The 16002-nt window shown below is 30.2% G+C and overlaps 2 protein-coding genes across 2 annotated transcripts in view; one reads left to right on the top strand and one right to left on the bottom strand.

Moving 5' to 3' along the window:
* The first annotated feature begins 6112 nt into the window (after window positions 1–6112).
* Window positions 6113–9198, top strand: LOC111642194 (equilibrative nucleoside transporter 1-like). Its single transcript, XM_023388498.1, has one exon. The coding sequence runs from the start codon at window positions 6181–6183 to the stop codon at window positions 7594–7596; it is 1416 nt and encodes a 471-aa protein (XP_023244266.1). The 5' UTR covers window positions 6113–6180; the 3' UTR covers window positions 7597–9198.
* A 2160-nt stretch (window positions 9199–11358) lies between these two features.
* Window positions 11359–16002, bottom strand: part of LOC111642185 (amidophosphoribosyltransferase-like) — a 24567-nt gene continuing 19923 nt past the window's right edge. Inside the window, exon 8 of the mRNA XM_023388490.1 lies at window positions 11359–14228. Within this exon, the coding sequence (XP_023244258.1) occupies window positions 14153–14228 (76 nt within the window). The 3' untranslated portion in view covers window positions 11359–14152. The remainder of the gene's footprint in view (window positions 14229–16002) is intronic.

Here is a 16002-nt window from a genome sequence, read left to right as displayed (position 1 = left end):
ATTAGTGTCCGGAAGGGATTCGAATTTGAATCTTCACGACTAACACTTTACTATGCGGATAATTTTAATTACTTTGGTGTTTATAAGATTAATTTAAAGACAACTAGTAATTCGAAAAGTCATTTAATTTGTTTATTAATAAGCAAATAACGTTGATACATTAATACGGTATAAGTTCGGAACTATTTTCTATATGTGGAATAATAACTTTACGAATTTGAATCGTATGTGGTCTAGAATTTTCTCGTTTATTCTTTTTTGATGAATATTCATATATATTCAAATATTTTTATTGGAAAATTTAAGTATAAACGGACGAAAAACATGTTTCGAATTCGTTGTCAGCTCGTAAAACATAAAACATTGATTCTTCGGTACAATACCTGCTGCTCTAGATTCGCCNCAATATATATATATATATATACATACATTAGGCTATAATTAAAATAGACTTAATGTTATACAAGCTAAATTAAATTTTGATTACTGTAATTTTTTCACTAAAAGTACCTGAATTGTTTAAAGAAGAGAAATAAATATAACAGAAATTACAGTAAAAACTGTATAAACCGAATATTTTTTCCGTTTTATTCAGGTTCCGTTTTGGATAGGTGTTTATATTATGTTCTTGGATCAGCTACTGAGCTATCTTTAGTACACGATTCGTGTAATAAAATAAGCAAGATACTAAATATAAAAGTTTAATTGCTTTAAAATAACTACTTAAACTTACAACTAATGTAACGAAATTAAAAAGTAACGATAATGATATTAAAATATAAACATATTAGGCGCGTGTAAATGTCAAGCAGCTAAAGGACTTAATGATACACAGTAGTTCGTTTCATCTATCATTGGTTTCTTACGACATCTAGACACATACAGTACATTACTGTGTATTAGAATAATAACGTTTATGTTAGCAATAGGAGACGATCGCCTCTGTGACCATTTGGATAAGTCTTTATGTCAGATCTGTTCGCTCATTAAATTTCTAGAAAACGCAAAGTAATACTGCAGGACGACACTACACTTCACATATAAGTCAAAACAAACGAACCACACACAAAGCGATAATTCGTAAGTTCTTATTCTTTTTAAGTACAGTAATTTAAATAAATATATTATTATTTCTTTTTAATAGAATGTCCCGATAATGAACATTTTGATATTTGTACACGTCATTGTCAGAAAAACTGTAAAAATAAAGATGAAGTAGTTCCTTGTGCTATGATATGTATGCCTGGATGCATCTGCAACTCAGGTTATGTCCGAGAAGTCGATGAAAATTCCTCATGCATCCCTGTTGAGGATTGTAATAATTGAATTATTTTTTCAATTAATTTTGAATTTTGCTTTGTTGTAGAGATGAAAAATCTTGTAATAACCTATAGAATAGAATTAAATGTCCGCTATACCCCATAATCATGGAGCAAGATAATGTTCTTTAATGCTGTTCGGTACACTTAAAATAAACTGTTATGAAAAGTATCTTTTGTCGTATGAATTTATTCTTTTTTTTTACATCTGTAATTAGAATATATACAATTTATTTTAAATTAATATATAAGAATAAAATAATATAAAGAACATTTAAATTGGGATAAAAATAATAATAATTTTAGCAATAAAATAATAAATGAAAGGAATGATATAAAAAGATCTTATAATGATCTTCTTCGCGTGAAACAGAATATAAAACAATAGCAATATCAAATATTGGACAGTTGCGTAAGCCTTCAAAAGAATACATTGAAATTATTATAACTTAGGTTAATAGTAAATGATATAATTTATGCGAGTAGTTTGGATGGTGAAATGTATCAAGTCAAAGACGAACTTTTCTTTGTAAATGTAATATCTAGCGAAACGTTTGATAATTAAATATGATGCTCTGAAAATAATGTTTATAGTAACTTTAGAATAAATTTAAAATACTATTTTATAATAAAGCTGGCCTAAAGAATAAAACTAACATTATAGTTCTGTAATTGTTGGTTGAAACGTGTGTAGACAGTATGCTTTTTGTGGTCAAGAGGAGGTACCATTATTGGTCTTAATACAGATATTAGTTAAAATCTATACTGTATCAATCTACAGTTATAAGAATGATATTAATAGATTTAACGGACATTTAAAATGTCCTCATAGTTGTGGACTATATTCTTCCTCATAATAAGTATAATAATTTTTTCATAGAAATACTGGAGATTTTAGGCGAATATATATAGGGTATTCCGCCAATCACCGTCTTGAGGTAAGGAATTATTCGTACGGACAGACACGAAATTTGACAAATTCACAGAGGTTGTCAATAGTGCGCAATTTACATCCAGCACTATTAAATGGGCCCTTATTACATTTTTTGATTACTCATCGCAATTAATGGAAAATGGCAAAGCTTAATCCAAATCGATCGAACAGATTTTGAGAACGAATACAATTCTGTAAGCAACATAGAAGAGACTTCGCTAACGCTCCACCTCCATAACGTTTTTCTATGTAGAAACTTGAATGTTACACTGTATTACTCTAAAAGTTTAATTGAAATATGAGTTCACATGAGCCATTCGAGTCGTTAAACATGCTAAATTTTATACTCTGTAATGAAATCTCGGCCGATGAAGAATTTAAAACGTAGTAGCTAAATTTAAATCTAATAACAGTGCCGGATTAACCAACAGACAAATCAGACAAATGTCCCGCTTTCAGTAAAAATAAGTTTTTCGTTATACCAGAAAATCATTTATTATACAATTATTATTGTTTTCTCTATTATTAATAAAAATTTTAAGTGAACATTATTTAAGATTTCTTTAGAAGCACTTATTAAAATCAGGCTCCAATTTAAATATTGTCTAGGGCCAGCTAGAGTGTCGCATTAATCCGGCACTGTAATAAGACACCTTTATAGATCGATTAGAGCAGAATGTTTTAGACATGTTTAATAAAATTGCAAATTTTCCAAATAGCTGGATTGAAATTCTGATACTGTATTTACCCATTTATAAACGAGATGTTGTTTCTGACCCAAAAAATTATTGTCCCAATTTCACCAGTTTTAGTATTTGGTAAATTATTTACAGCTATTTTGAATTCTCGTTTAATTTTCCGCATTAACGCAATGAAAATATTACATCAAGAAAAAGCAGATTTTAGAGAGGGATGTCCTTATTTACAAGGACTTCAGAAACACAAGAGACACGTGTTTACTAGAGACTGCTCTCTGGTAAACATTAGTTCTAAATTATGCCAATCGCGGCAACTGAATTTGTTACGGGTTTCGGGTCGTGGTTACAAGTTTTATCGTTTGTTTATCGTGCTTTCGAAGTTGTTGAACTCGTTATACGTTAAATAAAATGGAATGTAGTGAGTGTGGTTTAAAATATACCGGTCCAATATTCGAAATTATTAGTTAAAAGTGAAAATAAAATAAATTTATGAATAGACACCTTGCTTAATTAATGCTTAATGCTTAAAAATGAATTATTGTAAGATTGAGATGGAATTATGAATAAAATAAAACGGGGAGGATTTAAAATTTGATATTTTCCTACCGACAGAAGTGATATTATTAGTAGTAAAAATTTTTCTGTGGAAAACAAAAAGAGAGAAAATTGGCCAGAAATTCCTCCCTACTTCGACTCCACAGCTCAGGGTTGCATTAATTATAAATTCGTTATTCACATGACATACGCAACTATCACATTGTCTGGATAATATTATTTTGGAAAAGATACTAGGGTAGTTAGGGAAAAGACAGGGTTCAAGACTAAAACCTCCTCTCACTCAGCCAATCATAGGTGGAGGGGATGTAATATTTGCTAGGGGGAACTACTCGGCATGTTTTTCTTTAATAACTACAACTTTGCAATTTCTAAACAAATTATAACGTACTACATAATTGCAGTATAATTCCTTGTATGTAGTATTTTTCAACATTAAATAGTAAAGTATTTAACATTCTTCCACCCCACAAGGACAGATATAAAAATATATTGCTTCTAATAAATAAAATGACAAGTGGGTATGGTATGGACATCATTCTATTGTGCCTATGCAGTTCTATCCCTGAGAGAACAATATACTAATATGAGGAATGTCAATGTTGAAAAACTGGTATAATACTATACTACAATGTTATAAAAGGGTTTGATGTCGTTTAGCCTCCATATTCATGGTTTCATTTGCATTAATTTCCATTAAAGTAATATTTGAGATCTAATATTAAAACAAGTCGGACAAGAGGGTTGAGTTTCACTGAACGTCCTCCGCCCTTGTCCAACTTGTCTTGACCATTACATTACATTTTATACAGTTTATGTATTTTATTACATTTATTTCAAAATTTCTTGCATATTTCATTCCTACTTATGGTATCTATTATTCGTAAAGTGATAAAGGTTTTAAGGGGAGTTGATTTTTGTTGGACGTCCGAGGAGTGAAAAGGATTACAGAAATTGGGACAAGAGGGGAAGGAGAAGTAAAAATTTCAAGAGAAATGCGGCCATAATTTCTGGACAGCCCCTTATATTACACCACTGCAGTAATTTCTACAACTTATTGATCGAGTTACTTAAAAAATTCAACGCGCTGCAGAATTCAATATTGCCAGTCCAATCATAATTATATAACGGGTCCAACTGCAATAAGATTGACCAACAAAGGCGATGGTTAAAGAATGAGGCTTGATCCGTATTCCTTATACCATTGATAAATTATTAGTGTCCGGAAGGGATTCGAATTTGAATCTTCACGACTAACACTTTACTATGCGGATAATTTTAATTACTTTGGTGTTTATAAGATTAATTTAAAGACAACTAGTAATTCGAAAAGTCATTTAATTTGTTTATTAATAAGCAAATAACGTTGATACATTAATACGGTATAAGTTCGGAACTATTTTCTATATGTGGAATAATAACTTTACGAATTTGAATCGTATGTGGTCTAGAATTTTCTCGTTTATTCTTTTTTGATGAATATTCATATATATTCAAATATTTTTATTGGAAAATTTAAGTATAAACGGACGAAAAACATGTTTCGAATTCGTTGTCAGCTCGTAAAACATAAAACATTGATTCTTCGGTACAATACCTGCTGCTCTAGATTCGAATCTTATCTGGATCCTCATTTTGCATTCCTCATTTCATAACTCGAGTGATCTTGTAATAAATTTGGCCCGTTCATACAGTTTTTTTTTTTTAACTTTTTTCACCCCGTGAACATTAAGATAATCTTTGTCTTTTCTAGCAAACCCATTATGGGTTTGGCCAGACCCAAGATGGAGCGGTCGGGTGCCGAGAGACGGGTCAGGCATATCCGGACAGACCATCTTCGCGAAAAATTCCTAGGGTTTTTCGACCCGTCCGGATTCCATTCCTGTCTCCAGAACGGTAGGCTGCCGTGTTAACGCTCGGCCATCCGGTCGTCGGACATATAGATAATAATATGTCAAATGCAACGAATGAATGACAAAGAAATAAATTTTTGGATGTGATTCAAAAATGCATTTGTGGATCACATCCACAGTGTAAACTATCCGAAACGAATGAATGCAAGCAGATTGTCACAATGAATAGAGTGACGTCAGATCTGTATCTATAAAATCTCAATAATATCGTCAACGCTTTATCATTTGATTTAAAAAAAATTACGTAATAAAGATATGTAGGGATGATGTATTAATTAAAATTAATAATTATTTTAAATAAATTAATCGTAATTATTATTAATAAATTAAATTTAAAAAAAACAGATAAACTTTCAAACATACTCGACGTTTAGAATATGAAATTTAAATTAATTTTTAAATAATAATACAATATATTTTAAAAATATTTTCGTATTAATTGAATAAATTAATTACAATATATATAAACATTTTTAAATTACGTATAAATTAATTACGTTGAGAAAAGATTTGTAATTGCATATAATTTTTGATTAAATTATTAAAGTATAATTATTACAGAAATATTACTTTAAAGCTAATTAATAATAATATACGTAATTAATCAACACAAAGTTTAAAATATTTGTTTTTAAATTGTTTGTAGTTATTATATTTATTAATTTATCCCGAAAGATGTCGGTAGAATCTGTTGTTGTTTGGTGGTCATGTGACTAGTTGTAGTTTATTTTTCGTCGATTAGCGACTTCTTTAATTTGATTATGGCTAAGTACTGTTACGACTTCGATTACTCGACGTTATCTACGTCCATAACTCGCAGTGAACTTCCGGCAGATTTATCGATTAATTTTGAAAATAGTTCAGTCGAGACTCTGGAATCTTGTGCAGAGGAGCAGGATTCGATGGATGCTCCTCTCATCTCTGTACCACGTGACAGACATTACTTTGTTTTCTCGACGTTTTTTCTTCTAGGAATATGCTCCTTATTACCTTGGAACTTCTTTATAACTGCCAACGATTACTGGATGTATAAATTTAGGAATGTGAGCAGCAACACGAGTTATGATCCAAATCACAAGAATTTCTTGCAAACTGCCTTCACCAGTTACTTAGCAATTGCTAATAATGTTCCTTTTATCTTTATATTGTTTCTGAATCCGTTCTTCTGTTACAAGATACCCGAGAAAATAAGGAACGGCGGATCGCTGGTCGGCACCTCCCTCGTCTTTTGCGTGATTACTGCGTTTATTAAAATTCCGACCGAAGCCTGGCAGAGTACGTTCTTCGCCATTACCATGTTCTTGGTTTGTTTGATTAGCGTAATGAGCGGAGTCTTTCAGGGAGGAGTGGCGGCCCTGGCTGCGATATTTCCTGCCAAGTACATGTACGCCGTCATGACGGGACAGGCCGTGGCGGGTATAATTTCTTCTCTCTCCGAAATATTATCCCTGTTAAATGACGGTCGTCCCACCGACAGTGCTCTTGGATATTTCATGTGTGCTATCCTGATTATTGTTTGTGCTAAGGCCTGTTATTTTATCATGCACAAAACTGCATTTTTCCGGTATCACATCATCAAGGTGGAGAGTTTTTCGGAGAAGCCGGGAATACCGAAACTTGCCACGGTAAATATTAAATTGATAATTTCCATATTTAAGAAGATTTGGATAGAATGCATGACTTCCATGCTGATATATTGGGTGACGCTAAGCATTTTTCCTGCCATTTGCGTACTGGTATTGTCAAAAAATTATAAAAGTGGCGATCCGTGGGACCAGATTTACTTTTTACCCGTCTGTTGTTTCCTCCTGTTCAACGTTTCGGATTTTGTAGGAAGAACTATTTGTAAATGGATTTCCGTTTCGTCACGCTGGTTATTACTGTCGTTATCCGTTATACGTATCGTGTATATACCACTATTTATGATGTGTAATACTCGTCCGAGGTCCGTTCTACCCGCCATCTTCGGAGACGTCGAATACATTGTACTGATAGTTACTTTGGGAATCACAAATGGTGCCATATGCACGTTAGCAATGATGGTGGGACCAAAAAGGGTTGCAAGCAATTTTAAAGAGATTGCCGGCTTTATTCTAGTTGCATTTCTTGGAGCTGGACTAACTTTGGGATCAGTCTTTTCGTACATAATAATAGAATTGTTTTTCTTGAAAATTTAGAAGCCAAAGTGTTAAAAATGTAAAATTGTTTTAGGAATACTAGTATAAAATATTGAGAAAACACATAGCAGAATTAGAATTGGTTGAAAATTAGACATTTTATAAAGTCACTGACTCAAAGAATTTAAATTCAAGTGAGCTTGACATGAAATACAGTTCATAATTTTATTATGCCCACATCATTGGGTTCCATTACTTGATGACAATTACTAAATGCAAAATTTTTTTATTAACAAATATTTTTAAAGTAATTTTTAACAGTATAATACACAGATAACAGAACCATTAATATTGTAGTCCATATATATCAGAATACAACTGTATATATTCATAGTGGCCAGATTGTGGTTTCGGGCTACATGCTGCTCTTCTCAACCCTTACTGTAGTTGCTCCTGTATATGTATAGAATTTCTTTTTATAAACTTGGTACACATTACTTATACATACATAATATTTTTGTAAGTTTGCTGATTATTATGTAGTGTGATATAAAGGCAGATTGTAAGTGTAACTTGCAAGTTTACCTCAAACAGAAACTGAAGGCTGTGGATGCATTTGTTAAACAAATGTTTACCTACTTGTTCATGAAGTAACAGTGACATTTACTTATAGAACAGTGATAACTATATTTTAACTGTATATAATATAAAATACCATTCTGCAACAATGATATTCTTATAGTATAATCATTGCAAAACAGAAAATATAGACAGGAGAACACTTCTATTTACAAATCAAAGCTGTCAATACTAATTTCATACTGTTCAAATTCTGATGTACACTTCTTATCAATTTTTTTGATAGATTCATCAATGACATATGTGAAAAACTATTTTATAAAATTCCTTATGATATGCAGAAATATCAAGATTTTACAAAATCAATTTGTATCCATGTATTTACTTACTATTGTATTTTAACTCAAGGATATTTTGCTTAATTTAAATCTTACAAGAGAGTAAATTTTACAAAAAAATATTCATTTTAGATCACTTTTTATTGTATATATATTGCCAGAGTACAAATTTGAGAAAGAAGAAACAGAAGATACTGTGGTTTGATCTAATTATGAGAAAATGTGATAAATTAGACCAATAATTATCTTACACTTTGATCTCAATTGTAAAGAGACCAATTTCAAATCCAATTTAGACATTTATAATTGTATCATAAATTTTTGAATGATTCTGTAAATAAATTGTTTTTTAAGTTATTGTTTTTGCATTTTACCTTGTTAATGTTGTCATAAAGTAAAATTTTAGATAAATTCCATCAATAAAAACTAGTTTGATTCATTTCTCTCCCTTCCTTCAATTAATAATCTAATTAATAACCGTCTTAATTCTAATTTACAAATTCTTAGTATTAAAAACTTTAGATTTTTGATGCAACATTAACATGCTATAAACCATGTAGAAGTAAACAAGTGCTGGCATATGCAAGAGATGAATTAATATTTGTTTTGTGTATAATTTAAGTCCACATCAGATATAAACCTGGACCTCCTGTGACTAGTGATGATACAGGGTTGATCCTATCTTCTATCTTCAATTACATGATGCTTTTATATTTACATTGCTGAAAATTGCAACAGTAGAATATATTGCATTGATCCAATTTCTACCCTGAAATTATGTTATTAAACGTCAGCAGAATAAGTTTGCCGTTGCCTAAAGAGAAAATCATTGGCTATAATGGAAATATAGATAGATGCCACTTAATGATGGAGATGTGTTCCAAGAAATGTCATTAAGCAAACATCAAGTGTACTTAGACAAACCTCATATGGTACAGCTACTACTAATATAGGCTATAAGTAAAATATATATGTATTTAAACATAGAAGAGGTACTGGTGGCTACAAAATTTTCAGTTCCATTATAATCTTATGACCCTTGTGTGATCTGTCATTACATGGTGCATAATGTATTATATATAAAACTCATTTTATTTTAAACATTAGAAAGTTGCCAAAATAATCAATATGTTTTAACAATTTCCAAAAATAGCTTTATTTTCATTCAAATACTTTTGTACAATTTTACAAAGTAAATACAATATCAAAAAAATGAAAAACAATAATCCAAAGTAAATGATTCTTTATGAGGTTAATACAAAATAATACTGTTTTTGGAAATTTTTATCCAAGTTAATCAATACAATACAAAAGTAATATATCAAGCTTAAAAAAAATCACTTTTAAATTTTAAAAACGACAGAATATTTATATTAACAGCTAGTATATTCTATATAATATATAAATATATACAAACTCCGGAGGTAGATAATTTGGGTTTAGTCGCATAAAATTGTCGTTTATGTCAAAATATATCACAATACAAATACTACAATAGAAAATATGAGAATGAAATTACTACATATAGTTACTGTTCAGATCATTCATTTAGAGTGGTGGTGCCTTGAGTTTTTGATTGGCAGGCTATTTATACAGTATCGTATATATTCCATACATCATTTATGAATATGTTCATGGGCTAGATTAATGTGTGCCGCAGGCCAGATTTGGTTTAGGACCCATAGTTTGGGCACCACCAGTTTAGAATATATGCCATATTTATTCTAATAAACAGCATGATCTTAATAGTAAGCACCCTCTAATAAACAGCTGCAAGCTGGGAAAACTAATAAATGGTACCCTCTAATAGAACCCGCACAGTATATTAAACTGAAAAATTGCACATTCGACAATTAATATCATGCCAAAATAATTAGACCACCCTTTCAAAAATATTGATTTTGTAGTTTTGATTGCATATAACTATTTTCAATTATGTTTTACAAATGTCCTGTTTTTTTTTCTTAAAATTCAGTATCTATTTAACAGAAAAAAATTGCAGGATAGAATTTTAACATGTTTAAACATTAGAAAAAAATTAAATCATTTACTTGTATGAAACAAAAATTTTAGACTGGCAAAATTCATTGACAAAAGTATTAGACCATATGAAATACAGCCAAAAAGATTTTACACAAAAACTTCATAATTATTAATAGAATAAATCTGAAATGTTCTAACATGTTCAGGAGCACTAATGAAACCAAAAGTAAACCATTCAATCACATAAACTGTAAGTATACAATAGCATCATAGCACATAAGGAACTGGGAAATACAGTAATACCCCGAACTTACGCGGTAGGTGGGACCAAGCAATAACCGCGTAAGTCGGGGTATAATTTCACATATAAATACATACAAATAATGTTTAATTGGGGCTGGAGACTAAAAAAACAATAATTTAGAAAAAAAAAGTTTAATAAAATCTTAGATAATATAGCCCTATATGTATAACAAATTATATTATTATACAATTTTTCAGATTTACTTGATTATCACACCATAATTTTAACACTGTTTCCATCTCGGCGATAACACTGTGACGTTTACAAATGATGCTTGAATTTAAAGATTGAGCATTTTTCGCAGCTTCAAGAGTTTTATCTTTACCTTTTATAATTGTTCTGACTGTCGATTCCGGTAGATCAAACTTCTTTGACAATTCACAAATTTTCATTTTTGTATCGAAGTTAATAATGTTAACTTTACATTCCAAAGATAAAGTTTTTTCTTGTTTGATGCAGAATAATCAGTTCTACTTCGTTTGGATGACATAGTAGAGTCTCTCGAGTCTCAGTAGATATAACAAACACAGAAATAAATAACACAAAATAAATTGTAGTTATATGTCGATTCCGCGCGACACATGTCGGAACATGTAAGCCGAACAATATTGTGGGGGGAGTGAGTAATCGAGAGTTGCGTGGCGCTCAAACAAAAGAGGAATCGACGAGATTTGAAAATCACGTAACTCCGGGTTCGCATAAGTCGGGATAGCTTAAATCGAGGTATTACTGTAATTTAGAACTTCAAATAATATCATTATTCAACGAAAACATGTCTCAGAGAAGAATTGCAACACTACTAAATGTAAGTAAAACTGGAGTTCAAAATATTAGAAAATTTAAGTTATCTGGATATGTCAAAAACATTGTTCTGACAACCTAGAAAATCATCAAAATTAGAAGACAAAACTCTTCAGAATATTTGTAAAAAAAGTGGAGAAATTTGGAGTCCAAGTGTCTTCAAGAACAGTTATTAAATGTTTGGCTTATATGGGTTACCATTCCAAAAAAGTAAAAACTAAACCAATGATTACACCCAAACCGATGAAACTGGGCCAAAAAATATAAAGACCAAAATCCCGACGACTGGAAGAAGGTAGTTTTCTCAGATGAATGTCTGATTTGTTTGGGATGTCATGACAATGTCGGAAGAAAATTGGGGAGGCAACCGGAAGAAATGTTTAACAAAGCATGCCTAAAGTAAAAATGTGAAATTTCCACTCAGCGTAATGATTTGGGATTGTACGTCTGCAAGTGGAAACGACAAAGTTTACATTTTCAATGGTAATGTAAACAGTGATGTACATAAAGATACTTTAAATTATTTTTCTATTCCATCTATTAAGAAAATATTTGGAGACAGTGAATATTTTTTCAAAATGACAATGTTTCTTGCCACTGAAGTTGTTATAAAACAATATCAGGATTATAGATTGGCCACCAAAGTCCTGACATGAATCCAATTGAAAATTTATGGTATTTAGTGAAGAAAAAATATCTGAAACAAAACTGTCCAACAAGGAGGAATTGATATTGAATATTAACATATGTTGGAAATGAAATTATACCAAATGAGTGTCAATATCTTGTAGATCAAATGCCAAAATAAATTGCAGCTTTAATAAAAGCCATAGGTGGTCCTACAAGAATTTAAAAAACTGTGGTCTAATATTTTTGTTCGGGAATTTTGCCAATCTAAAATTTTTGTCTCATACATGAAAAATAATTTAATTTTTTTCTGATGTCAAAACACATTAAAATTCTATTGTGTGAATTTTTTCTGTTAAATAAATATTGAATTTTGAGGAAAAAAATAAAGGAAAATTGTAAAACAACTGAAAAAAGTTATATGTAATCAAAACAACAAAATCAATATTTTTGAAGGATGATCTAATACTTTGACAGTGAGTTGTATTCTGTGTTGTTGTTTAAGTAATAATAAGGTGAAAAAAGTTACCTTCGATTAATAATTGTACCCAATTCCCAAAGAACAGAAATAATAGATGCCCTCTAATAAACAGAACAGTTCTTAAACTGTTTGCTGTTTATTAGAATAAATATGATAGGTGTATTTTTCTATAGTTCTACTCAAGCTATACATAATTAAACTTTGCTCAAGTAAAACTCAAGTTACATTTAATTGCACAATTTGGGATTGAATTACATGCTTGCAAAAATTGAATTTTGATCCATATATAAAATGGAGAAAGGTCAGTTGGAGAGGATGAAAACAAAAGAAAGGAATGAAGACAATTGATAAAAAAAGTGACCCTACATAAAGCACAAACAAAGCTAAAGACAGAAGTATAAAAAGGAGAAAGATACACTTCTATAATAAAAAATAACATTATGCAAGAGAACTAAAACAGGTGTAAAATGATTACCAAGCAGCATACAAAGCATAATGCCAGTGGAAGTGCTAATCTTTCTTGTATTTGGTCAGTGACGAGGATGCGATGTAACAATATTAATGTATAGAAGAATTTAAATTTATTTAAACAAAGCTCCTGCACAAATCCCCATAATTAAAATTTTTTATGATATTTTAATTGTTTATTAAAAATTTCAAGCACCTAGCTAAGTTGAACAAACCATAGTAAACTATTCAAAAGATGGTCCCATATATGAAGTACTTATGTAAAAGTGATTATAGTGTAACTAAGTTTTTGTAACAGCAACAAATACTTATGTAGACAAAACTTTTGCAACATTTTAAGACAAATTTTGCTTATATGACATTGTTGCCACATATAAAATAAGCAATATTGAACACATAAACCAAAAGAATGATATAATTATATTAAGCGTATCCGATACTATAAAACCGATAAGAAAATGCAAAAAATTGGGATAGGAATTTATCTTCTCATGCAATAATCCTTTACGATTATTACACAAAATAATATTTGACACTAATATATTAATATACTTGTTCTGCAAATAATAAATTATGACAAAGAACACAGAAAGCATCTCGCAACTTGAATGACTAATAACACTAGAACATAACTACTTGACTAAGGTTAATTATAAGTAAATTTTGATTAGTGTTTGATAAAATTGTGACATCTTAATACTCTTCTACATAAATACAATAATACAATAATCATATAACAGAAATTATTGTTACAAATGAAAATTAAACATTTCAAATAAGGCACTTTATAAAACATTCCATCACAGAGAATAGCTTGGTAAAATTAATACATAATTTCTCTAATAAATAAAATTAATTTGAAAAAATATTGTGATTATCAAAATAAATGCAATTCTAACATTGTAACAACTGACTAAATTCTCAGTTATTTAATTTAAAATGTTACAAGAAACCTTCTACAAAAGAAGAAACTGTATCTAAAAAATTTATTTCTATAATTCAGCAATCTTTATTTGCAAAGAAAAACTAATAAAATTACTCTATTGCCAATGTTTTCAAGCTTTTTGGCTCACCTTCATAAGTCTGCTTCACAGAAATCCACTTTATTACACTGAAAATAAGAACAGTTGTTTGTCAACAGTGAATATAGTGAAGTATAGTTAATGAAACTTATGTATTAATAGTATTGTTACTTTCCCAGCTGTTATGTATACATAACAAGAGAAAGTATTGGAATTGTGTCAAATTTGACCCTCTGGAGTTTTTGCAAATCTCCATGTTTTACGACCTCCTAAACCCAAAACAGTCAAAGGAACAAAAAAAATTCCATGAATATGTATGTGTGTGTGCTGGCATCTGTTTCATTTAATATCTCAGGATGGGACAATGACAAAAAAACAAAATTTGGCACAATAGTTTGTGTATTAGGAGGATTGATGCCATTTTGGTGGTTAAAGGTAAAGGAGTGAGGAGATAAAGAGATGTCGTGTTATATCTCGAGAGGGGTGGACTTAATGAAGATGTTATTCATTATTAGCATTTAAAATTTTTTATGAAACTCATCACTACCCTCAAAATTAAGCCTTTTGCCATTTTATAATAATTAAAAGTATAAAAAGTTTTTTATAACAGAATCTCTTAACAGATGGTGCCATACAATTTTATTGGGCTGCAATTTGAAAAAATGGTAGACCTATGAATTCCTACTGTCATCTGTCTGTCTTTCCTTAATCTCTAGAACAGAGTTAAGTAGATGAAAGTCAAGACTAAATAACGAAAGCTTAGGAGCAGGAAGCCAAGATTAACTGTATAAAAACTTCTGGTGCAAACTGGAAATCATGTTATTTCAATTGAAAATTTTTTTCCTGAATGGAGTTGGATAGATAACCAGCACAACTCTATTGCTAACAGGAAAAGTATGATGTACAGGGGAAAGACACTACTAAAAAATTGAAAACATTGTGACAATGTCACAATAAATAACTGCTCATTTATTATAATAAAAAATAACTTTTATAATATATTTTTAAACAGTCAAAAAACTTGCACAACTCATTGCTGGATTTTTTCAGAAGACACACTTGACAGAAGGTACTCTTTCATATAGAGATATGTATTTCGGATTTCTCTATATGAGAATATAGAGATTCTATATTCTCATATATCTATAAGAGATTTTGCCCCTCTTCAGTCCAGAATGGGGACTGAAGAAGGGCCAAAAATGCATATCCCTACATAAAAGAGTACTTCTTGTGTGTGGTCTCTACCATGTGAATGTCAATAATCATTTATTAAACAACAAAGCATCATCAAGAAACGACCAATGCTATCAATGCTTATTGGCAACACTGCTTTTAGTAGTAAGAAAACTTTAAAGGCAAGTTGAGAGATGATGTCATATCAAAAGGATGATAAAAATTCAAATATGTTAATGATATAAAACAGGATCTCTATCAATCTTCATTCTTCACATTTAAAAAAAAAATCAAGTTTGTAAAGTTATATAAAAATATTTGATATGAATTTAATTACAATATTAATATACAGTAGAGAGTCGTTTATCCGAAAGTTGGTTATCCGAAAGAATTCCAGTCGGCCTAAAGTATAATTTTTATTTGTTTTTATATTTTTCAATGTATATATTTCGTTTGTAAAACATAAAGAAATCATTTTTAACGATACAATAGCCACAATTATTATTTTAAAAAGTTTACGTTAGGCTTAACATCGACGAAAACGCAATGTGAAGCGACACACAACAGAGAAAAATTTCAACACGGGATAGATTAATATATTTTTTCGTACATAATCGGTTATCCGAAAAATAAGTTATCCGAACAACCCCAGTCCCCAATTGATTCGGATAAACGACGCTCTACTGTATT

The sequence above is a fragment of the Centruroides sculpturatus genome, unplaced genomic scaffold (assembly GCF_000671375.1).
Source record: "Centruroides sculpturatus isolate CEXI.00-Female unplaced genomic scaffold, Cexi_2.0 scaffold130, whole genome shotgun sequence".
In the NCBI taxonomy this organism is placed as follows: domain Eukaryota; kingdom Metazoa; phylum Arthropoda; class Arachnida; order Scorpiones; family Buthidae; genus Centruroides; species Centruroides sculpturatus.
This window is presented reverse-complemented; position numbering and strand designations above follow the sequence as displayed.